The sequence below is a fragment of the Typopeltis vanoorti genome, chromosome 13 (assembly GCF_054136105.1).
Source record: "Typopeltis vanoorti isolate ZY-2024b chromosome 13, IOZ_Tvanoo_1.0, whole genome shotgun sequence".
NCBI lineage: Eukaryota > Metazoa > Arthropoda > Arachnida > Uropygi > Thelyphonidae > Typopeltis > Typopeltis vanoorti.
This window is the reverse complement of record NC_143561.1, coordinates 97,784,526-97,808,555: the sequence shown is the minus strand read 5'-3', so window position 1 is coordinate 97,808,555 and position 24,030 is coordinate 97,784,526. Positions and strand designations below refer to the sequence as shown.

General features: G+C 36.5%; 1 protein-coding gene across 1 annotated transcript in view; it reads left to right on the top strand.

Moving 5' to 3' along the window:
• Positions 1–24,030, top strand: part of LOC150100406 (uncharacterized) — a 621,895-nt gene that overhangs the window by 460,671 nt on the left and 137,194 nt on the right. The window contains exons 29-30 of the mRNA XM_090402392.1: positions 4,123–4,185; positions 18,492–18,584. Coding sequence (XP_090258518.1) covers positions 4,123–4,185; positions 18,492–18,584 — 156 coding nt within the window. The remainder of the gene's footprint in view (positions 1–4,122; positions 4,186–18,491; positions 18,585–24,030) is intronic.

The following is a 24,030-nucleotide window of genomic DNA, read 5'->3' as shown; positions in this document are numbered from 1 at the left end:
ACATAGGCACAAAACTCACTATAGAAATTTCACTGTACTTCTCACTCCTGTTAACCTTTATTTAAATTAATTTTCATGTCCCTGCATTCATCATTAAGTGCTTATTAATAATGTACTATACTTTTTGATTAATTTTCATCATGAGAATATATTATTATTATATGACTTCTCGAAGGAGTTCAAGGACTCATCAGCACATAACTCTGCGCATTCTATCATCTCCATACATCTGCCTCCCACCAGAAGTAATTTTTTTTTGTCTGCAAATCGCATGTGTTCTCTTGGAGTATATCAGTATATTCCTAAGTAGCCTTAAAACCTGCAACTTCCAAGGTTGAATGGAATCTCGAATACAAATTCAGTTGATGCTATGGTTTGTTAATTGAAGTGTAGACCCAATACAACTTGCTCACCTTGCTCCTCTAATATCAGTCCTGAACATATTTGCATGTTCTTTGGACAACATAGACCCAGTAATGTGCTTATGTCTTACTCTCTATCTTCTGTTGATTATGAAAAATTTTTGAAAAACCTGTCTTCTGTCTTCATTTTAGTAAAATTATAGAGACTACAACCTTGTTAGGAATAATTACTTTAATTTCCTGATGTTTTGACTTTCATATTATTATTATTTTAATTTAAGGTGATTTAGCCAGTCTTATGTGAGAAGTAGCAGGGATTTTATCACAGAAACTTAGGCTTTTCATCCAGACAAATCGAAATTTCATCCAAAATACAGACAAATTGGTCAAAAGAGACACACATACTACTAGTATGTTGTATACATGGCAGTAACAGCACTGTGTGTGTGTGTGTGTGTGTTGATAGTGGATTAAGTAGTGTAGACTTTCATTTGTGTGGAGTAGAGTGCCCTCCCATAATGATGTCTTTGAACTCCTTGGAGGTATTATGTAATAATAATAATAATAATAATTTCATGGCTACCTTATTTAACCTCCTAACCTTTAGAATTGTTGCGGTGGTGTTAAGTTTATTTTGATCACCACTCGGATCACCACAGCTTCATCTTCTTTCTGCTTCACGTCTCAATTTGCAAACCCATTTGAAGTCCTTGCCCTTCAGCCTGCAGGAAATGCATTAAAATTCTACCGTAGCATGATTTTTACTGTTCATTGCAAGAGCATCATTCACTTATTGGAGGCCTGATGTGACTTGGAAAAAAAAAAGCACATTGAACATTGTAAGCGAAGGTTCAGAAAAATGTAGCTCATTGAAAATTTTTCACTTTCTAAGATGAATCAGAAATGCTTATCATGCCTAGCATTCCTTGCCATTGAAAATGAAACAGCACAGATAATAAACTATTTTCAAATCATAGGTTCATTCACTGACTAAAAGTCCTCTAAAGCCAGCCTGGTTGGCCAAGTGGTTAGCTTATCTGCTCTCCAGCCAAAAGGCTGCGGGTTTGAATCCTGCCGTGGGCATGGATGTTTGTGATTGTCTGTGAAAATACTAGTTGTGGTGGTGGGTGGTAGATGGCATTGGTGTGGATGATAATGGTAGTTACAGTTTGTTGTAGTTGGTGGAGACAGAGTTCTAGAGTAGGTACCCTCCCTCGATGAGTCTTTGGACTCCTTGGAAGTGTCATATAATAATAATATTATTGTTATTACGGGTATCTCCGTGGAATCAGTAGACTCATCACGGGAGACCCAAACTAGCAAAACAATATCTGTCATATCTCTTCTTGAATTCATTTACAGACAAAGAATTCACAACTAAGTCAGGCAATGAATTCCACTCATTCACCACCCTCCAGGCAAAAAACCTTGTTCTCACACCCTTGTTAACCACACTCTTCTTTAATTTCCAGGGATGACCTCTTGTTCTTCCATCACTATCACACAGCTGAAACATTTCCCCTGCATCAATCCTATAAAAACCTTTCAGTAATTTAAATGTTTCTATCATATCCCCTCGTCTCCACCTATCAACCAACCTCTGCAATCCACAATCTATCGATGTAGGGAGCATTTTTTACATCACCTACTTAGTAACTCTTCTTTGAACCCTCTCCACAGCCTCCTCATCTCCAAAGAATCCAGGTGACCAGACCTAAGCACAGTAATCCAAATGTGGAAGTATCAATGCTTTATAAAGGGGAATAATAACCTCTTTATCTCTGGATGTCAGTGTGTTCCTCAACAACCAGGTAATCCTATGTGCAATCTTGGACACCTTAGCAATGTGTCCCCTGAACTTCATCTCCCTATCTACCAACATCCCTAAGTCCCTAGCCTCATCAATCTCTTGGAGTACTGTTCCATCAATGTAGTACACAGCAGGTAATCTTTTAATCCCAAAATGCATAACTTTACACTTTTCCACATTGAACTGACATCCATTACCTTTTGCCCATTCTACCAGCTTTTTAAAATCATTCTGCAAGCTTTCAACATCAGCTTGATTTTTTATTGCACTACCCAACTTTGCATCATCAGCAAACAATTGAATATCTCCATTAAGCCATTTTCTATATCATTTATATACAAATTAAACAACAATGGCCCAAGTGCGGAACCCTGAGGCACACCACTGGTCACCTGCCTCATCCTGGACTCGGCTCCTCCATACACCCTTCTGGTATCTCTCTCTCCCCGAGCCATTCTCCTATCCATATCACCAATTTAGTATCCATTCCCATCTGCTCCAGTTTGAGTAGCAGTGTTCCATGGGGTATCCTGTCAAAAGCCTTAGCAAAATTCAGAAGTACCACTGTGTAGTTCCTTTGTCCAACTCCGATGTCATTCTATTATAAAAAGTTAACAGATTGCTAAGGCAGGATCTACCTTTAACAAAACCATGTTGGCCTCTATAGAGAATCATATCCTGATCCATCCATTCTTGAATTTTGTCTTTAACCAACTTTTCCAATACTTTTACCACTACTCCTGAGATGGTGATTGGTCTGTAATTAACTACCGCAGTTTTAGAGCCACCTTTATGCAAAGGAACCACTTTGCCTAACTTCCATTCCCTAGGAACCATACCACAGTTCAAACTTAAGTTAAATATCCAAGTAAGAGGGGTTGACAATTCTTTGCACATTCACACAATACCCGAACTGATATTCCATCTAAACCTACAGCAGTGTTTGCATTTAAATTTTGCAATATATTAAATACCTCTGATTTCTTAACTTCAATTCTCACATTAGTTACTGCTACATGTACAGAGATATCCTCACTTGGGTGATAGACTTTTGAAAAGTGATCATAACTGAACTATTACATCTGTTTTTGTTACCTCAATACCATCAGCACCCACTAAAGTTATTCTTCTGAAGTCATTCTTCCTTTTCCTTGCCACATAGTGGAAGAACTCTTTGGGATTACCCTTGATCTCATTGGCTGAGGTCTTCTCATAATCTGATTTAGCTTTTCTTACTATGCTGGTAACCTTCCTAGCTTGAGCCTTGTACTGCTCATGGGTATACTGAACACATTTCTCCTAGTACATTCTCCATAACATTTTCTTTTTTTTGCAGATCAAGCTTGATACTACTGCTCATCCATCTAACGCCTACCTTGTTTGTCTTCCTGACCATGGGGACACAATCTGATATTGCTTTCCTCAGATACCCGCTGATTTTATCCTATTATAATAATAATAAATATTTTGGGGGATTTGTACATTTGTATTTTTTGCAAATAGAAAATTAAATTTTATATTATTTCTTACATGTTTTTTTTTTTGTCTGAGGTATAAAACATTTTTGCTTTTAAAAAATAAAGTTCAATTTTCAAAACTTTATGATAAGGGTAGCAAAAATAAAAACTGTTCAGGTTTTTTTATGGATCCCAACCCTGGCTTGGAGCATATGTAAAAAAATAAGAAAGTTTATTTGTTTGCTTTATTCTTTTTTACAATGCTTTAATGTCCTTTCACAACCTATGCTTTTACAGTAAACAAAACGCACACATGGTCTTAAGAGATGAAATTTATGGTAGGTAATGATTAAATACAGAAATGAAAAACTGAAACAGTGCAAAAAATGAATACATGAGAGTTTAATTCTGTGCTGTTCCTGATAACTGTTATAGCAATAAAATAGTTTTATATATATATATATATTTATTTATTTATTTTTTTAATTTATAGGATCTCTCTGAGGAGATAAAAGCAGGATCGGATAAAGAAAACTTTCAGCAAATGAATAAAGAAGTAATTTTTTTTTAGTTTATAATATTGCTATTATTATTTGATATTTTATGATAAGACTTATGATTTCATGAACAACTGCCAACAGTGTGCATTCACTAATAAAAATCAACTATGTTTCTGGCAATTCTGGTTAAGACTATTCCATCCATCCATTTCTCATCTGTCCAAGATGGGTTGAGGTAGGTCCCTGATTAAGGTTTTAGGGAAATTTAATGCAGCTGGCTTGCCATTCCTCTGCTGCAGCCCTCTAATGACAAGTATTTTATGTCTGCAGATATTTGTTCATGGAACTGGTTTGCTTGTTTGTAAGATGAAAAACCCAAGTTTCCAGGAGGAAATTTGGGTTTTATGAGACTTGGGTTAGTATATGAGACCAGCTAATTTAACTTCAGTTGAAAAGCCCTGATGAAGGTTCCTCACATCCTAGACAGCATTCAAACCTAAGTCTTTCTGACCAAAGCCTTAGTCTATATCAAGAGAACTATGGAGGCTAAAGTTAAGACTATTATACAGATGAAATAGATATGATTAGAACACATTTTGAAATATGGAATATGAGTAGGCAGAAGAAAACATAATTCATTAACAACAAGTCGTCAGTGAAAGCTGTACCCAGGTTGAATTAATGCTTCTTGTATGTGGAAAGTATATGACTTCTGCATTAATTCAACAATGAGATATTTCTGGCTCACTCCTACTGATGAGACCTCAATAAAGGCAAAAACTAGTCTGGGTTGGAAGTAACTATGAATAGCAATATACATGTCCAAAAGGAAGTGCTTTGCATTATGGGATACTGAGGCAATTGATGTGAATTCAACAGCTCTTATATACAAGTAGCCTAATTATGAAGATACTTCATGGGCAAAATTCGTTTGCTTATAATTGGTTAATGGATTAAACCAGAATATAATTTCTTGGCAAGTATGATTTCTTTTACAACCAAATGAAAAAACTTGTACTGTTATTTAAATATAAAGAGCCAACAGGCTTCATTTCAGCGATATAAACACTATTTCAAATAAGGGGATATTAAATCCCACATTGTTTTAAAACCGAATAAGAAACTAAGAAATTGGAATCAGAGAGTTTCATGCCGAATATAGTAAACTATAAAAATATCGGCGAATACTAGCATGAGCTAATGCAAGTAGTCCTAGTATGTAGTACAATACCAGGCAACTTGTTGCAAAGGTGAGTAAACTTCTGATCATATTTTTTGGTATTTTCCATAATGTAAAAACACACTTCCTAGGAAATGTATGCTGTTATTACATTATGGTAGGAGGTCACTACCCAGACCAGTTTCTGCCTTTTTTTGAGGCTTCATCAGTGAGTAGCTAGACCAAATTAATACCAAAGGGTATAGCGAAAAGAACTTATATACTCTGCTATACGAGTTGTCCAAAAGGTGCACCCATTAAGTTGCTTAAATATAAAGAGCCAGCAGGCTTCATTTCGGCAATATAAACACTATTTCAATTAAGGGGATATTAAATCCCACATTGTTTTAAAACCGAATAAGAAACTCAAAGTTCTTTTTGCTATGCCCTTTGGTATTAATTTGGTCTTGCTACTCACTGATGAAGCCTCAAAAAAAGGCAGAAACCAGTCTAGGTAGTGACCTCCTACCATAATGTAATAACAACATACATTTCCTAGGAAGTGTGTTTTTACATTATGGAAAATACCAAAGAATAGCGATCAGAACTTTACTCACCTTTGCAACAAGTTGCCCGGTATTGTACTACATACTAGGACTGCTTGCATTAGCTCACGCTAGTATTCACCGATATTTTTATAGTTTACTATATCCGGCATGACACTCTCTGATTCCAATCTCTGAGTTTCTTATTCGATTTTAAAACAATGTGAGATTTAATATCCCCTTAATTGAAATTGTACCGTTATGTTTGTATACAAATACAAATGCCAATTTCTGATAAAAATAAGTGAGATGAAATTGTTGTATTAATCAAGGTCACTCACCCATAAATTGTTGGAATAAGAGACATGGTTGGATGAGGATGCCTGAAAGAAATAGAGAAAGAAGAGTGTGATGTTTTTTGTAAAGGCAGAAAGGAAGGTAGAGTGCTGTTGATGGTAGAAAAGTAGTTGTGCCCATGCTAGGTAGAGAGAGAGAGAGGGGAGAAATGGAGGTTTGAGACAGTATGGTGTGAGGTCGAGGCAGATTGAATGAAATATTTACTTCGGTGCTACAGTCTACTTGTAATGTAGCAAAATAAAGGCAATGAAATATATAAGCAAATGAACCAAGCAAATAGGAAAAAAGGGTGATAATTATGGGTATTTTAATTATGATAATATAGTTTGAGTTGACAAGATAGCATCCACAATTAAAATAGATGAATTTCTTAATTTTTTTTGAAACACAACTATCTTAGGTATGTAACAGAAGTTATGCAAGGATTGAAGGACTTGGATTTGATAATTTCATCAGAGGTTATTATAAAATAACCTCTGATGTCGATTCTCTGTTCGGTTGGTGAGAGTGACCATGAAGTGATTACTTGTGTGGTGATCAGCTATATGAGGATTTCTGTGAAGAAAGGATATCTATGGAACTACAAGGCTGGTGATGATTAAAAACTCAGGAGACAGCTTGCAGCTATATAACAGAATGAGGAGTTGGGCAGAAAGGAGATCAGTTCTTGTGTGATATTCAAGAACTGTCTAACAGAAACAATGTCTAAATGCATTCCAATGATAAGAAGATTAAATAAGGTAGGTGTGAAATGGATGAATGAAGAGATTAAGTATGCAATCTGAATGAAGAATAACATTATGGAGGCAGCATAGGATGAGTAGTAATAATCAGTTACATGAGGAGTATGAAGAAAAGGTAAGGAAGGTGACTTGCTTGGTAAGGGTAACAAAAGCAGTATAAGCAGCAGTTAACTAATGAAGCCAAAAAAAAAAAAAATGCTAGGATGTTCTCTTGACATGTAACCAGCAGAAGAAAAAATAATCATGGAAGTACAATACTGGTCAACTAGAATGGTAAAAGATTACTGCAGAGGATAAATGAACATCTTGTAAATGTGTTCATCCTCCTGTAACATCATTCAGAGTTTGAGTATATTGGAAAGGATGGAGAAGATATTGACTGTGAGAAGAATATGGGAAAACTGAGTAAACTTGATGTTAAAAAGGCTGTGAAACTTGATAATATGTCACCACATGTTTTGAGGATATGTACCAGGGAGTTGACATCTGCCTGATTTGCACCTGAAGTATCTTTGGGACTGAGGCAAGTCGGAAAGGTGACCAAGCTCTCATCATTCCCTATCTTAGTATCTCCCATAATGCAAAGTACATCTCCTTGCAGACATGTATAATACTATGCATTAAGGGAAGGGCCAGTACCCAGACTGGTTTCTACCTTTATTGTGGTCTCATCATTGCGAACCAGACCCAGAGGTGGTGATACTAAGGCAGAAGCAATGGAGAAGTCATATTTACCTATACAAGTTTCCAAAAGGTATCTCACCTTATTATTCAAATTACTCTGGATTTAAAGAAAGATTGCACTTGGATAAAGGATTAAACTAAATTTATTATAGTCTAACCAAGTGGGGAAAAAAAAACTTGAGAACCAGGATCCAGAATTTAGTTTACAACAGTGGTATTATCTTTGATGGACAGCACCGAGTTGCTAAAGGTAAGCCATGTTTCAGCAATTTACTTACTTATTATAAGAAGAAAACAAGCGCATTGGACAAGGGAGATGCATACATAATGGTAGGTTTAGGTTTTTGCAAAGGCATTTGATAGACTGCCACATGACAAGTTAGCTATTAAATGGTTTGCATGCTCGCTTCTAGATATTACACAGGATTGTACCTAATAGTAATGAATCAGGAAACTTTCCAACTACTAATAGAGAATCCTACTACTACTTATCCTGAAAGATTGTTCCTGCACAGAGTTGAAGTATTGAAGTATGCTGGAAGAACTGTCACACATGGACATCAGGCTGACGGTCTTCAGTGTGGGCAGTAAATTAAGCGGTGTAAGGTGAAAGTCTTTCACCTCCCATTGCATTGCACTTACTCTTTATTCTCGGTAATGAATTATTTTTATTTTTCAACCCAGCGATGCTCCAGTGCAATTATCCCATCCCTATAGTGGTTCTTAGTAAGATCTGCAAAATATCCAGCTGCAACCACCTCTTGATTTGAAGAAAAATGCTGACCAGAGAGGAAGAGTTTTAGTTTTGGGAAGAGATAGAAGTCACAGGGAGCCAAATCTGGGGAATAGGGTAGATGTTCCAACAATTCATAGTACAGATCCCTTAATTTTCCCATTGCCAAAAACACCTTTGCAGGAAGGTGCATTTTCCTGATGAAAGATGATTTTTTTCTTCTACAAACAGGGTCTTTTCTCACAAATTTTTTTGTCTAGTCTGGTTAAAAGATCGGAATAATATTCCCCAGTTATTGTTTTGCCCTTTTCAAGATAATTAATGAACAATATGCCTTTAGCATCCCAAAACACTGATACTGTGACCTTGTCTTCTTTAAAGCTGAACAACCACCTTCTGTTCACTTTTTTGACTGTTTGTTTGGATTCTGGTGTGCAATGGTGACTCCAAGTCTCATCCATAGTAATAAATCAACACACAAAATCAGTTTTATTCTTGTTAAAATGCTCCAAGCACTGTTCAGAGATTTTCATGCGAGTGTATTTTTGATCTGCTGTGAGCAAGCGTGACACCCATCTTGCGCAAAGCTTTTTCATTTTGCTTCTTCATGCAAAATATATCCTACACATTCTTTTGAAATGCCTATAGTCTCAGCAATTTCATGCACTCTGACTCACCGGTCATCCAATACCATATCATGCACTTGATCAATGATTTCTGGTGTTGTTACACTTTTTGGACGTCCTTCATGTGAATCATCTTCAAGGCTGGTATAACCATGTGAAGCAGAACGTGATGCAGAAATCGCAAGTAAAAAAAATCGAAAGAATAAATGATAGCAAAAAAAGAATGAAAGGTGGCGAAAGTTGGATGCATGTTGGAACGAAAGTACTGAACCAAAGAAAGATGAATGACAGTAAAAGTGTGAAGAATGATAGCGAAAGTTGGACGCATGTTACTCCGAAAGTACGGAACAAAGAAAGATAAATGAGAGTGAAAGTGAGAAGAATGATAGTGAAAGTTGGACGTATGTTGGACCGAAAGTACGGAAACAAAGAAGGATGAATGAGAGGGAAAGTGAAAAGAGGGGGTCAAGAGTTAGAAAGTTAGAAAGATTTAATGATAGAGAGAATGTGTCGCGAGGTTCGGAAGGTGAATTGGATTGGATGAAGCAAGAAATGAAATGGATGCGGAATGAAATTAAGAGAATTCAGGTCAAAACTATTAAAATAAATCATAATGTCATGAAAGAGTTGATGAAAGATGAGCGAGTGGCGTTGTATGGCGACTCCATTATTAAAGGTGTGCTAGAGGATAAAATGCACAAGGTATGTTTTCCAGGCGGTAAAATGAGTAGAGTGATTGAGGCATTGAATATGAGGCGGAGCGAGCAAAAGAGTTAATTGTATTAATTGGTACAAATGATTTGAGAGAGAACACAGAGCATGTCAAAATGAATGTCAGAAGACTGCTTGGAAAGATAAAAGAGAATAGTGTGACAGGAAGGATAGTCAGTGTGTTGCCTAGGTATGATTGTGGTGAAATGAGGCAGAGAGCAAGGATTATGAATGATATTCTGGCTGAAATGTGTGAGGAGATGGGAGTACAGTTTGTTAATGTGTGGAATGAGTTTGAGGGACGAAGTGAGCTGTATGGGAGCGATGGACTGCATTTGAGTGGTTATGGTGTGAGTCGCTTGGAGAGACTGCTGCTGGAAAGTAGAGAAATGAATAGAGAGAATGAATCAGATCGAGAGGGGGAGTGATGTGGAAGAGCAGAAGAGTAAGACAGGAGAGACTGAAGAAGTGGAAATGAATGGGGAAGTGAGTGGTATGAGTATAGAAAATGAGAGAATGGGTGTGCAAGAGGAGCAGGGAAACGGGGAGGCTCAGAGTGGACAGGGGTACGCAGCATGAGAAAGGTGGATGCTCCAAGAGGAGGTGAGAGCATGTGTAGGCAGGAAAGTAATGGAATGACCAGGAATCAAGAGGAAACAGATGGAATTGAAAAGGGTTCTAAAATGAAGAAGCAGAAAGGGAAATGGCCCCCAGTCCAGCATGGAGAGATCACATCGAATGAGTGGTATCAGTGGAACTAGCTGTAGATCCAGAAATGAGTTGTTGTGTTTGTATACCAATGCTAGAAGTATAAGAAACAAGGCGGATGAAATGGTTGCACTAATTGCGTCTGTGCACCCAGAGATTGTCGGAATAAGTGAGACATGGTTAGATGAGGACGACATCCTGACAGGAATAGAGATGGAAAGGTATGATGTGTTTCGTGAAGATAGAAGGGGTAAAAAGGGAGGGGAGTGCTATTGATGATAGAGAAAGAGTTATGTCAATACAAGGTAGAGATGCAAGAGGGAAATAGGGCCAGTGGTTTTGAGGCAGTATGGTGTAAGATAAAGGTGAATAGAATCAAATACTTGGTGGGATATTGTTATAGACCTGGTAATGTGGATGGTGGTGATAGTGAAATGTATAGTCAAATAAGCCAAGCAAATAAGAAAAGGTTGATCATTATGGGTGATTTTAATTATGGCAATATAGACTGGAATGAAGAGATAGCAACTGGAAGTAAAGAAAATAAGTTTCTTGAGTTTTTGAGGGATAACTACCTCAGACAGTATGTAACAGAGGGCACACGAGGATTAAGGGTCTTGGATTTGGTCATCTCATCAGAGGATGTAATTATCAATGAGGTGTCAAATCATCCACCAATTGGTGAAAGTGGCCATGAGGTGATTACCTGGGTGGTTGCCAGCAGTGCAAGGACCCCTGTGAAAAAAGGGTATATGTGGAACTACAAGGGGGAGGGGTGATTATGAAGAGCTTAGGAGACAGCCTGCAGGTGTAGCATGGAATGAGGAGTTAGCTGGAAAAGAGATCAATGCAGCTTGGGGGATTTTCAAAAACTTTTTAGTAGATGCAATGTCTAAATGTATACCATGGGTGAGAAGGTTAAATAAGGTAGGTGTGAGATGGATGAATAAAGAGATTAAGCATGCGATACAGAGAAAAAGGGCATTATGGAGGCAGCATAAGAGAAGTGGAAATAACCAATTTCATGAGGTCTACAAAGACCAGGCAAGGAGGGTGACTTGGTTGGTGAGAGTAGCTAAAGAGAGGTATGAACAGCAGTTAGCCAATGAAGCCAAAAAGAATCCTAGGGTTGTTCTTTCGATATGTAGCCAGCAAAAGAAAGAATGATTATGGAAGGATGACATTGAGTGGAGAAAATGGTATAAAGACACTGTTGCAGAATGTATGATGAAGATACTTAATGAGCAATTCATAAAGATCTTTCAATCTTCTGAATGTGACTTCATGGAGAGATTGAGAGCAGTTGATGATGGGGAGGAGAAACTGACTGTAAGTGAGCAAGAGGTGTTTGGGGAGTTGAGTAAACTAGATGTAAATAAGGCTGTGGGACTTGATAATATATCACTGCATATTCTGAAGGAATGTGCCAGGGAGTTGACACCTGCCTTGACATATTTTTTTAATACAAGTCTTGCACTATCAAGGATTTAGTCCTAGAACAGGCCATACTAGGCCTAAATCCTTGATGCGTATGATGATGATGAGTCTTGCACTTGGTCAAGTTCCTAAAGAGTGGAAGGAGGGCAAGATTGTGTCACTTCATAAAAGAGGTGATCGAACTCAAGCATGAAACTATAGGCCTATCTCAGGGAATCTCTCCCATCTACATTTAGCCAAAATGAAATATTATTTTTTTGTGTGTGTGTATTTTTGGTGCTCCCTAAATTCTTGGGACTAATGGATGTTTCAAGATTTTTTAATTTTTCTGCCCAATTAGGTAACTTTTTGTTCAAGTCATTCATTTTATTTTGTATATGCTCTGTTCAATCTTGGTCTAGGCTAAATAGGTGTGTTAGAATCTTCTACTAGGGTATTCATTTTTCTTATATAAATTAAAGATGCCAAGAAATTATATTCTTGGTTTAATCCTTATCAAAGTGTAAGCAAACAAAGTTTGTGCACGTAGTAACTTCATGACTTCACATCACTTACTTTAGTATCCCATAATGCAGAGCACATATCCTTAAACATGTATAATACAGTGCATTATGGGAAGTCACTTGAACTACCCAGACTAGTTTTGACCTGTATTGAGGTCTCATCAGTGGGAGCCAGACCCAGAAGTGATACCAAAGTCGAAGTACCGTATTTTTTGTGCCATAAAACACACCTTTTTACATAGAGAAATCGACTTAGAATTGGGGTGTGTCTTATGATCCGAAGGTAGGTGATACCGGGTAAGACTTGGATTTCCCAGCATCAATAGTAGTTAGTGTAAACATAAATGCAAAAATGTAAACTAAACATAAGAAACCATTCTCTGCACACCTTGAAAAATGGCCAGAATTAGAAGTACAAATGAAAAATTGGATAACAGATCACCGAAGTATTGGAATATCTGTTTCTACGAAAATGATAATTTTTGAAGCAAAACGATGGGTGGCTTCTAATGGCATTACAGATTTTACTGGATCACCTTCTCGGTACTTTAGATTTATGAAAAGACATAGGCTATGCATTCGTACAAAAACCACTCTAGCCCAAAATATTTTTTCTAAAAATTGTCTCATAAATTTGGGGCGCATCTTATCATCCAAAAAATATAGTAATACAGAATTCATATTTCCAAATACAAGTAGCCAGAAGGTGTCACACCTTATTACTAAAATACTCTGGATTAGAGATAGATGTTTAAAGTTTTTCCACTTGGTTATACTACAAATTAAAGATGCCAAGAAATTATATTCTTGGTTTAATCCTTATCCAATTGTAAGCAAACAAAGTTTGCACGTGATGTAACTTCACGACTGAGCTTCATAGTCGCCTGTGTTCATTCTCATTCCACAATAGATCTCCCAGCCAACCTCACCTACCTTTGGGTGCAGACCATGGAAACATTTGGTGAAACTCAGGTGATTGCTCTTGATATTTCCAAGGCTTTTTATCCAGTCTGGCATCATGGCCTTCTTACCAAGCTACCATCTTATGCAGGGGCAAATATTCCAGGTGTGCGGTGCTCATCCACCAAATAGCATTATCACCAATATTATATTTTTACGTTTATTCCCATTAAAGATTCCCCTAATTGTTTCCAGACTTCATATGATTTCTGAAAGTAAAAACAGTATACTAATGCTTCACTTTTTGTTGCATAAACATTGCATCACGTTCGTGTTAATAGCCCAGTCCTTTGAAAAAATGTACAGATGGTGCAGCGGGTCAAATTCTTAGTGTTCTAGTAGTTTTAAACCACTTGAAAGGTGAGGCAGGGTGAGCTCTGAGACAATAGCACCTAGAGGATGTGATTGGTTATTGTATCAATCAATCCAATTGAACATTGTCATTTGTCATGAGTGGCTATTTTTGTTTTCTCAGTTTCATCTGTTTTGCATGCATGAAGTGTGAACTGATGTGGTAGACAAGTTTTTTATATATAATATAGAAAAGTTTTAATATATAATTTTCGATAAATTTATAACTTTTTTGCCCATATTTACAATGGGAATCAGTATTGTAGTTGAAGAAGATAAGCCTCATCCTCCTGTTCCAAATTTTGCACCTTTGAGTAATTCAAATATACCAATCAAATATAGCATTCTCCTTCATTATTGTTTTCTAATATATAGTATCTTAAAACAAACATGTTGTCCCCCACTCTGCGCAGATTTTGTTACAATTAATTGATGAAGTATTCAAAGTTATTCTACAATTAATTGCATTAGACCAATTGATATGAGCACTGATGGGCTATACACTCTTAAAACTTTCAAACATTGATAAAAATGCAATCATACTGTCAGACTGATGGGAATTTTTTGGCGTGGGTTGCATAACCCACGACAACACACCCAACTTAAATGGGCACACAATGCCACTGATCTTATGGTATTCCTCTTTCCCTTAGTGAATGAATTACCAGTTCCTCTCCTATCATTCATTGCAGGTCATGGTGGATGGTTCCCTTTCATCAGATTTTTCAGTCATTGCTGGTACGCCCAAAGGCTCTGTGCTTTCCACTTTTCCTCTTATTCATTACTTTTTCTCTCTCTCTCTCTCTCTCTCTCTGATATCCAATCCTATTCACAGTTTGCTGATGATAATACTGTCCACTGTTCTTTTTCATTTTCAAAACTTTATAGTGCTCAATGAGATCAGTGTCTTAAATACTGATCTCATTGCCATCCTGAAGTAAGATGAGGATAACGTGGTGAATTTTAATGCCACAACACACTCCTGTCTCATTTCCTGGAAGAAAGACCATTCCTCACTTTCTCTCACTTTTGACATCTGGCAAGCAGATGTCAAAAGTGAGGGAGAACTGAGAATTCCCCAAAGTGAACACTGCTTCACAAACAATGCTTTGTTTGTGAAGCAGTTTTTAGTTAATCACAATATCACTGTGCTTGAGCACCCACCCTATTTGCCAGACCTGGCTCCCTGCAACTTCTACCTCTTCCCAAAGGTCAATCCGATGCTCAAAAGAACCCAATTTTTCTCTGTAGAAGATGTGAAAGCAAAAATGACAGAGATCCTCAACAGCCTTTCAGAAAATGATTTGCAGAATTGCTTTGAATGTTGGCAGCATCATATGCAGCTGTGCGCAACTCAGAAGGGAACTATTTTGAAGAAGATTGTAGTTGATTTTCTCAATTTGTTAAATAAAAAGAGATACAGGCACAGACTTTTTTTTTTTTCTGTGTCTGACCTCATATGTGTAAGTTTGTGTCGTTTATGGCAACTTCAGTCAGTATTAGTATGTTTATATTTGTCAAGGTATAGTTGAGCAGTGTTATCAGTGTAAGCCAGTATTTCTTTATAATTATAATAATAATAATAATATTATTATTATTATTATTAGTCAGCATTCTTAACAAATGGAATAATTTCGGTGAGATTTTTTTATTATTGTTTATTATTATTATTATTATTGTTTTCTGAGGCCTCCAGGGAGTCAAGGACTCATCGAGGGAGGCTGTAAATTACCCAACACAGCTATCATACCTTCCCTTAAATTCATTTACACTAGATGCACACTCACTACCCCTAAGGGCAAATTATTCCACTCACTTACTGCTCTCTGAGAGAAAAACTTAGCTCCTACCCCTTTCTTGACTGAGAACAACCTTAACTTCCATGGATGCCCCCGTGTTCTCTCCCTGCCTTCCATATAACGAAAAATTTCATCATTTGAAATGCTATAACACCCATTCAAAAGTTTATAGACCTCTATCATATCACCCCTCTTTCTCCTGTTAACCAGAGTCTGTAATCCACATACTTGCAATCTGTACTCATAATCCAAATCCCATAATTCGGATATAATCTTCGTAAATCTTCTTTGCACCCTTTCCACAGCTTCTTTATCCCCTTGAAACCCGGGAGACCAAATCTGCGCACAGTAATCCAAGTGTGGGCTTATCAAAGCCTTATAAAGAGGCAAAATTATTTCCTTATCCTTACATGTCAATAGTTCAGCATAGAAATTATCCTCTGAGTTGTATTTGCAACTTTTGCTATGTGACCTTTGAACTTTAAATTCTTATCCACCAATACACCAAGATCCCTTGCCTCTTCAGTTTCTTGTAGCATAACTCTGCTAATATAACATGCTGTTGGATCTCTAATCATGCCAAAGTGCATAACTTTATACTTACTAACATTAAACTGACAGCGATTTTCATTTGCCCAGATTTCCAGTCTATTCAAATCATTTTGTAATTGCTGAACATCAGTAGCATCTCTGATTGCCCTGCCTATCTTTGCATCATCAGCAAACAATTGCAAATCTGATGATAGACCCTGCTTGAAGTCATTAATGTATAGATTGAACAATAATGGCCCAAGGACTGAACCCTGAGGTATACCACTGGTTACCTTAAATCTGGCAGATTCACACCCACTGTATACCACTTTTTGATATCTGTCTGTTAACCATCTTCTGATCCAAGTCAATAGGTTATGTTCCAATCCCATATTCTCCAGTTTATGCAACAGCCTATCGTGTGGTATCCTATCAAATGCCTTAGAAAAATCCAACATTATCATAGTGTATCCATTTCCTTTATCCAACTCATCAATTTTATCAGTAAAGCATTCAATCATTACAAGAAGGTGATCATATTTAATTTCCATATGTGCTAAGGAGCAGTAGCGCACTCAGGATTTAATCTTGGAGGGGGCCGAGCACTCAAGATTTAATCGGAGGGGGAGCACTCATGATTTAATCTTGGAGGGGGGGGTGCCGAGTTGAGTAGACAATTTGAGAATGCACACTACATTGCATACAACCTATGACTGAGCATCTGCAGTGATTGTTAATACATGGTACCCGTGATCTCCTCTGACCCAACTTGGGTAAACGAAGTAGCGCTCCGTCCGCAAGAGCACTACTTTATTTGCCTTACGTTCACAGTGGGTGGGATTCCCGTGAGCTATAGGGTATTCCCACTTTATGTGATCGTTAATTCATAAGTATTATAGAAATATAAGACACAACATAAATTTAAAAAAAAAGAATTTTAATTAGGAAAAGATTTTTGGAAAATTTTGTAGTGTTTTCTTTTGGGGGGGGGCAGGGCCTCTTGGCCCCCTCCCTGGGTGCACTACTGCTAAGGAATGTCAGAATGTATCACTAAAATTTTCAGACCTTTCAGTAGTCATATGACTTTGTCCAATCTGGAAAATATTCACTTTTTTTTTTTCTTTTTTTTAACCCAAAGACAAACTCTCAGGCATTTACCATCTTTGCTTTTTTGGCATATCAGATTTTGGGCAATCATCAAGATTTGCACCTGTTTTCATAAGGAACATAAATATACATCAAGTGTTTGTGAACTTGAACAATTTGGCCTTGTGAAATGTGCCTTCTCTTAATCTCTGGTATTTTGGACAAAAATTAAAATTTTATGTACGCATAAAATTCTTATGGACCAACTTTATAAAAAAAAAAAAAAAAAAAAAGCCATGAAGCATTATTATATTGTCCTAATTTGAATGGGTCCAGTGATCTATGTATGTCTACCTCCCTTATAAGAAATAGTACTTCTAGTCTGTCAATCTTACCTAGTTTTTGACTCTAGGATATAATTGAACATGGATACCTTATTAAAGTTATCATGCTGAATTTCAAATTTTTTTCTGTATGTAATTCTGTTTAATTTTTTATACTGAATATGCTTATTAAAAATTAATCAAAATATTATACCAATAAATGATTGATTTCACATAAGTTATCCATATTAATTTAGCTATAACTCTTCCTGTTTCTGTATCCATCTATCTTGCATCATTTGTTCTCTCATTTTCCTCTCTCTCACTCCACACACTTCACTATTTGCATGCATTTCTTCGTTCTCTTACATCCTACTTTCTGTTCTTCTTACACAACATCTCTTACTTCCTCAGCTCTCTCTCTCTCTCTCTCTGTCTCTTTCATTACTCTTCTTCCAACAAGCTTCTCCAGTTGACTTACATCGAATCCATTTAAATGCAGCCCATCAACTTATACATTTCTATCCATTCCTTAAAGACACTCACACATTCACAAACTTTTCTCCTTTCTTCTCAAACATCATCATTCACAATATTTTCTTCTGTCTCAACTCATCATACCTGAGCATCACAATGACTACATTTCTCACCACACTGTTGTCTCATGTTCCCCATAGTATGCTCTTGATATCCATTCTCATGTTCTCCATTTTCCCAAACAAATCATATGTTCCTACTACCATGACCAACCCTCTTGTTTGCTTGTTCTTCACATTCAGTGTTATAATCAACTGCTCATTCTCAAATGCAAACCTTGTGTACATTCTCATCACCACTCCTCTAATAATGGAAACCTCCATAAAATGCCACTGGGAAATGATTCTTTATTTCATTCACTTAGCCATTTTTTTTATTCTTTCATAACCTTCTATTCATATTCATTAATTTTCCAAAATTCATACTGCATGTGGCTCATCTCCTTCCTCATTTTCACCAACTATACAGAAAGAATTAATAAATAAGCCTTAAATGAATAATTTACTAAATATTTACATTTTTAAAATTTGTTAAGTTATTCCTTTCTCTTTCTTTATTTTCCATTCTAGCAAGCTCTCCAATGGCTGCTTCAGAATGAAGGTTCTATCGGGAAAAAATTTCAGACATTTCTAAAATATCATGGGCATCGATGTTTTAAAGAGGTAAAAATAACTTTTTTTTTAATATTCTGATATGCATTTTAATATCAATAGTCTGATTATAGCCAATATGGAATTACCGTTCTGACTTTTAATCACTGTTCTACTTTACTAAAAGTAATGTGAGATGTAAGAGTGTTGAATAATGGTGTTTGCTGCAGAAGATGTCTGTGAACAGGATGTGAATGAACTCTGTCATTTGGAGGTGATCAGGCTGGTGATTTTGTTAATGTGAAATTACACTGTTTAAGAGCTTTGTAAGGTATCCTCAGATAAGAACATCAAATGATGAGTTGTGGGAGAAATAGGTTGCTAGTGTAAGGTACTTAGTGAAGTACATTTGAAATAAATGGTGTTCATTAAGAGGATAAATAAAGTAAGAAGTGAAATGGATGCATACCGAAATTAAATAGATATTGACCAGGCTAAGAAAAGACATGCATATTAAGGAAAGAGAAAGCACAATTCTTCCTCTAAGTCATAAATGTTTCCTTTTGTGAGGAAGGCAAGAAAATAATCACTGTAGAGGATGTAGTGGAATTCTTTGTCAGAGTATTTCATATGAGGTTGATTTTGTGCATACTCCTGAGAAGGTGGGGGATCAGGGATCACTATAAAGACTAATATTTATTCATTTAGAATTATGGTCAGAGCAACTAAAATTCATATTTTGTCTGTTAATTGCTTTGTATTCTCCGACCAATTTGCATATTATCATGAGCGTAAAACCAAGTTTCTGTTTCATAGCCTACTGTCACTCTGATTAGATTGCTTGTAGCTTCCCTTTTCACAATTCAGCCTGGAGATACATTAGAATTGCTGCAAAAAAGATTTTCTCATGACTTGATCAAGTGGTTAGCATACCCATTCTCCAGCCAGAAGGCTACAGGTTCGCATCCTGCCATGGGCATGGATGTTTGTGATTGTCTGTGAAAATAGTGGTGGTGGGCTGTAGATGGTATTGGTGTAGTTGATGTGGTTTGCTGTAGTTGGTGGATTGAATGGTGGAGACAGAAAGTTGTAGAGTAGGTACCCTTCCTCAATGAGTCTGTGGACTCCTTGGAGGTGTCACATAATAATAATAAATTATTTGGTTTAGATTGTCTAAGCATCTCTTCATTCTTCTCAGCAGTTACACACTGTTTAATTTCTGGTTCATTAAGAACAATTTATGTCCAACTGAAGCATTATTATAGCAAGAGTTTAGCATTTTAAATCCACATTTCTCTCGAGTATAATTTTCAACTCGCAGATAAGGTATTAATTAACTATAGTCTTCATCATCAATCTCAACAAGTGAACGTTCTCATTTTCCATTCTATATATGAAATGTGCTTATTATCAATGAAATTGCCCAGATTGCTATGTATTGTAAATCTGAAAGTCCTTCCATTTGCTTTGCAAGTTTATCAAGTTTCCTGTATTCCCTAAAAAAAATTCCTTCTTTCCTTTGTCCCAGCCAAGAGTCTATTATGTTCCTTGCTCTTTCTCTCATGGGCCTTCATATAGGAAGACTGGTGAGTTTTATGCTTAGAAGAACATTACAATAACATAAGATAACAGGAATCAGATAGTTTATTCTTGTTTATAATGCTATTTCTTTGGGACACAAGATTGATGCAAAAGACAAGTCTTATATAAAAGCCATTTTTAGTGGAAAGTTATGACACTCTGATTCAGTAAGAGTGATTACCTTTTACTTCCTGTTTTGAGAACAATCTTATTAAATTACCCTTCACAATCTTTCTTTCGATATGTAGCTTCTTTCGATATGTAGCCAGCAAAAGAAAGAATGATTATGGAAGGATGACATTGATTGGAGGAAATGGTATAAAGACAGCTGTTGCAGAATGTGTTGTGGAGATACTTAATGAGCAATTCATAAAGATCTTTCAATCTTGTGAATGTGACTTCATGGAGAGATTAAGAGCAGTTGATGATGGGGAGGAGAGACTGACTGTAAGTGAGGAAGAGGTGTTTGGGGAGTTGAGTAAACTAGATGTAAATAAGGCTGTGGGACTTGATAATATATCACCACGTATTCTGAAGGAGTGTGCTAGAGAGTTGACACCTGCCTTGACATATTTTTTTAATACGAGTCTTGCACTTGGTCAAGTTCCTAAAGAGTGGAAGGAGGGCAAGATTGTGCCACTTCATAAAGGAGGTGATCGAACTCAAGCATCAAACTATAGGCCTATCTGTGTGTCAGGTGTTGTGGTTAAGTTGTTGGAGAAGCTTGTAAAAACTAGGATCCAGAGTTGGGTTGACAACAATTGTATTATCTTTGATGGACAGCATGGATTTGTTAAAGGGAGGTCATGTTTTAGTAATCTACTTACTTATTACAATAAAGTGACTGCTTCCTTGGACAGAGGAGAAGGATACACAGTAATATACTTGGATTTCGCAAAAGCTTTTGATAGAGTACCTCATGATAAGTTGACAGTCAAACTAGAGCAGATGGGGTTGGATATTAGATTAGTGCATTGGATTGGAGACTGGCTATCTGATAAGTATCAACAAGTTGTGTATGGGGGTGCAATATCCAGGAAAAGGAAAGTCACTAGTGGAGTGCCTCAGGGGTCTGTTTTAGGGCCATTACTGTTTAACTTATATATTAATGATATTGGTGAAGATTTGGATGGAGATATTCAGTTGTTTGCAGATGATGCAAAGTTGGGACGAACCATAAAGAGTAGTGAAGATGTTGTGGCCTTGCAAGAAGACTTGAATAAATTGAGTGATTGGGCAAGCAAATGGGGATGTGAGTTCAATGTTGCAAAATGTAAGGTTTTAAAATTTGGAAAACAAAGATGGGATGCAGAATTTATGCTTGGTGAGAATATATTGTTGGAAGTAGAGGAAATAAGAGATCTGGGGGTGATAGTGGATAAGGATCTAAAATTTAGGGGACACATCGCCAAAATTGTGAAGACAACACAAAGACTTCTGGGAATGATGCGGAGGACACTGACATGTAGAAGTAGGGAGATACCTGTTCCAATGTATAAGGCTTTGATTAGGCCACACTTGGACTATTGTGCCCAGATTTGGTCACCGGGTTTTCAGAAGGATGACGAGATGTTGGAAAGGGTCCAAAGGCGAATGACTAAGGTAGTTTCTGACCTCTGGAATGTTGAGTATGAGGAAAGATTGAAAAGATGTAATTTGCAGAGTCTCGTGGAGAGAAGGAAGAGGGGAGATATGATAGAGACCTACAAGTTGGTAAGGGGTTGTTATAGGATCAATGGTGGAGAAGTTCTACAGAGAATAGTGGGAGATCAGGAGAGAACCAGAGGTCATCCCTGGAAACTGTATAAGGAGGGTGTGAGTAAGGGAGTGAGAGGCAGGTTTTTTTCGTGCAGAGTTGTGAGTGATTGGAATGCCCTGCCTGAGAGCGTGGTGTCTGCAAGTAGTTTGAATGTGTTTAAGACACGGTATGATGAGATGTGTGTGTAAGATAAAAGGACCTCCTAGATGAGTCTTTGACTCCATGAGGTCTTGTTTTAATAATAATAATAATAATAATAATCTTAATTGATGATGATAACTTTTTTAACATATATTTTTCTACGTATTCAGTATATTCATGCTCAATGAAATTTTCTTTGGAGTTTAACAGTATTACAGTTTAAGCTCTCCTCATGCTTAACATGCATATCCTTTTTTTTTTTTTTAATGGCATCTATCCATTCTCTGTATGGTCTACCTCTTCTGTTTATACCATCCATAATACTAAACATGAATGTCTTTATCTTCCGGTCCTCACTCATTTTGCAGATGTGTCCAAATAATTGCAGCTTCCATTTTATAATCTTCTGCATTAGATTCTTCTTTGGTTGTATCTTCTGATAGAGTTCTTCATTTGTGATTTTCTCTACCCATTCTATTCTTAAAATCTTCCTGTAACAAGTTCTTTCAAATACCAAAATTCCCTTTCTTGATTCCTTATTTATCATCCACATTTCAGATCCATACAGTACACTGCTAAAGATGCATGTTTCCAACACTCTTAGTTTCGTTTGCGGGCTGATTACTTTTCTAGATGTTATCCATGGCCTTCAGATTTATTCTTCCCTCTGCAATCCTGATCTTTATTTCTTTTTTACAATCCAAATCATACGTCATTTTACTTCCCAAATATGTGAGTTTTTCTATTTTGTATATCAATTCAATCCACTTGTATCTTTTGTTTCATGTTCTTCTCACCAAATACCATCGTCTTTGTTTTTTCCAAGTTCATCACAAGTCCAAATCTCTTTCCTTTCCTCATTTAACAGTTTCAATGTTTTTTGTAGTTCTTTTTCATCTTCTTCATTAATAACAATGTCATCTGCAAATCTCAGATTGTTAATTCTCATCCCATTTACTGATGTTCCTTTTGCATCTTCCTTTATTTTATCCATTGCTTTTTCTAAATGTGCGATGAAAATGATTGGTGATATTGGGTCCCTCTGTCTAGTACTTCTTCTTGTTCTAAACCATTTCCCCAAATCATCACCTATTCTAACTGCTGCTGCAACTGCATTCTTATGTACATCTTTTAATATAACTATTAGTTTTCTATCAATTCCATAGGATTCTAGAATGTCACTTTTTGGTTGATACTGTCAAATGCCTTCTGAAAATCAACAAAGCAAGTATATATGTTTTTGTTTTTTCTCTTGGGTTTCTCTGCAGTTAACCACATTGTCAAAATCTGTTGAATTGTACTTTGATGTCTTAAGGATACTTGTGACATAAAGACTGAATAATATAAGCACGTAAACACAAGAAAGATATTTAATTAACCAAATATTTTGGTCTGGAAATATTTCCAGACTGAAATATTTGGTTAATTAAATATCTTTCTTGTGTTACGTGCTTATATTATTCAAATTGTACTTTTATCTTTTCTAAATCCTGCTTGCTCATTTGCAAGGTATGCTTCCAATTATGTTCTCAGTCTTTCTGTCAGTATCATCATCATCATCACCTTACCAAGGTGACTTGTCAAAGCAATTGTTCTATAATTTTTACATTCTAGCTTATTTACTTTTTTGTATAATGTCACTAATATCGATTTCACCCTGCTCCTCTGGCATTTTCCCTTCTATCTATACCATATTACATAGTTGGTGCATTTCTGTAACCATACTTTTGCCATCATATTTAATGATTTCTCCAGTGATGTTATCATTACCAGGACTCTTAATGTGTTTTAGCCATCCTATTGCATTTTCTACCTCTCCTCTTAAAATGTCCATATTATAGTCATTACCTGGTGGTGATATCTGCTTCAATTCTTCAGACAGTTTTTCAATACTCTCTAAATCTAGTTTTTCTTCATATAACTCACTACAGTATCTTGTCCACCACTGTACAATTTTATCTTTATACATCAATACTTTGCCTTTTTCATCTTTAATTGTGGTCTGTTTTGGTTGCCACTTTCTGTTAATAATTCTAA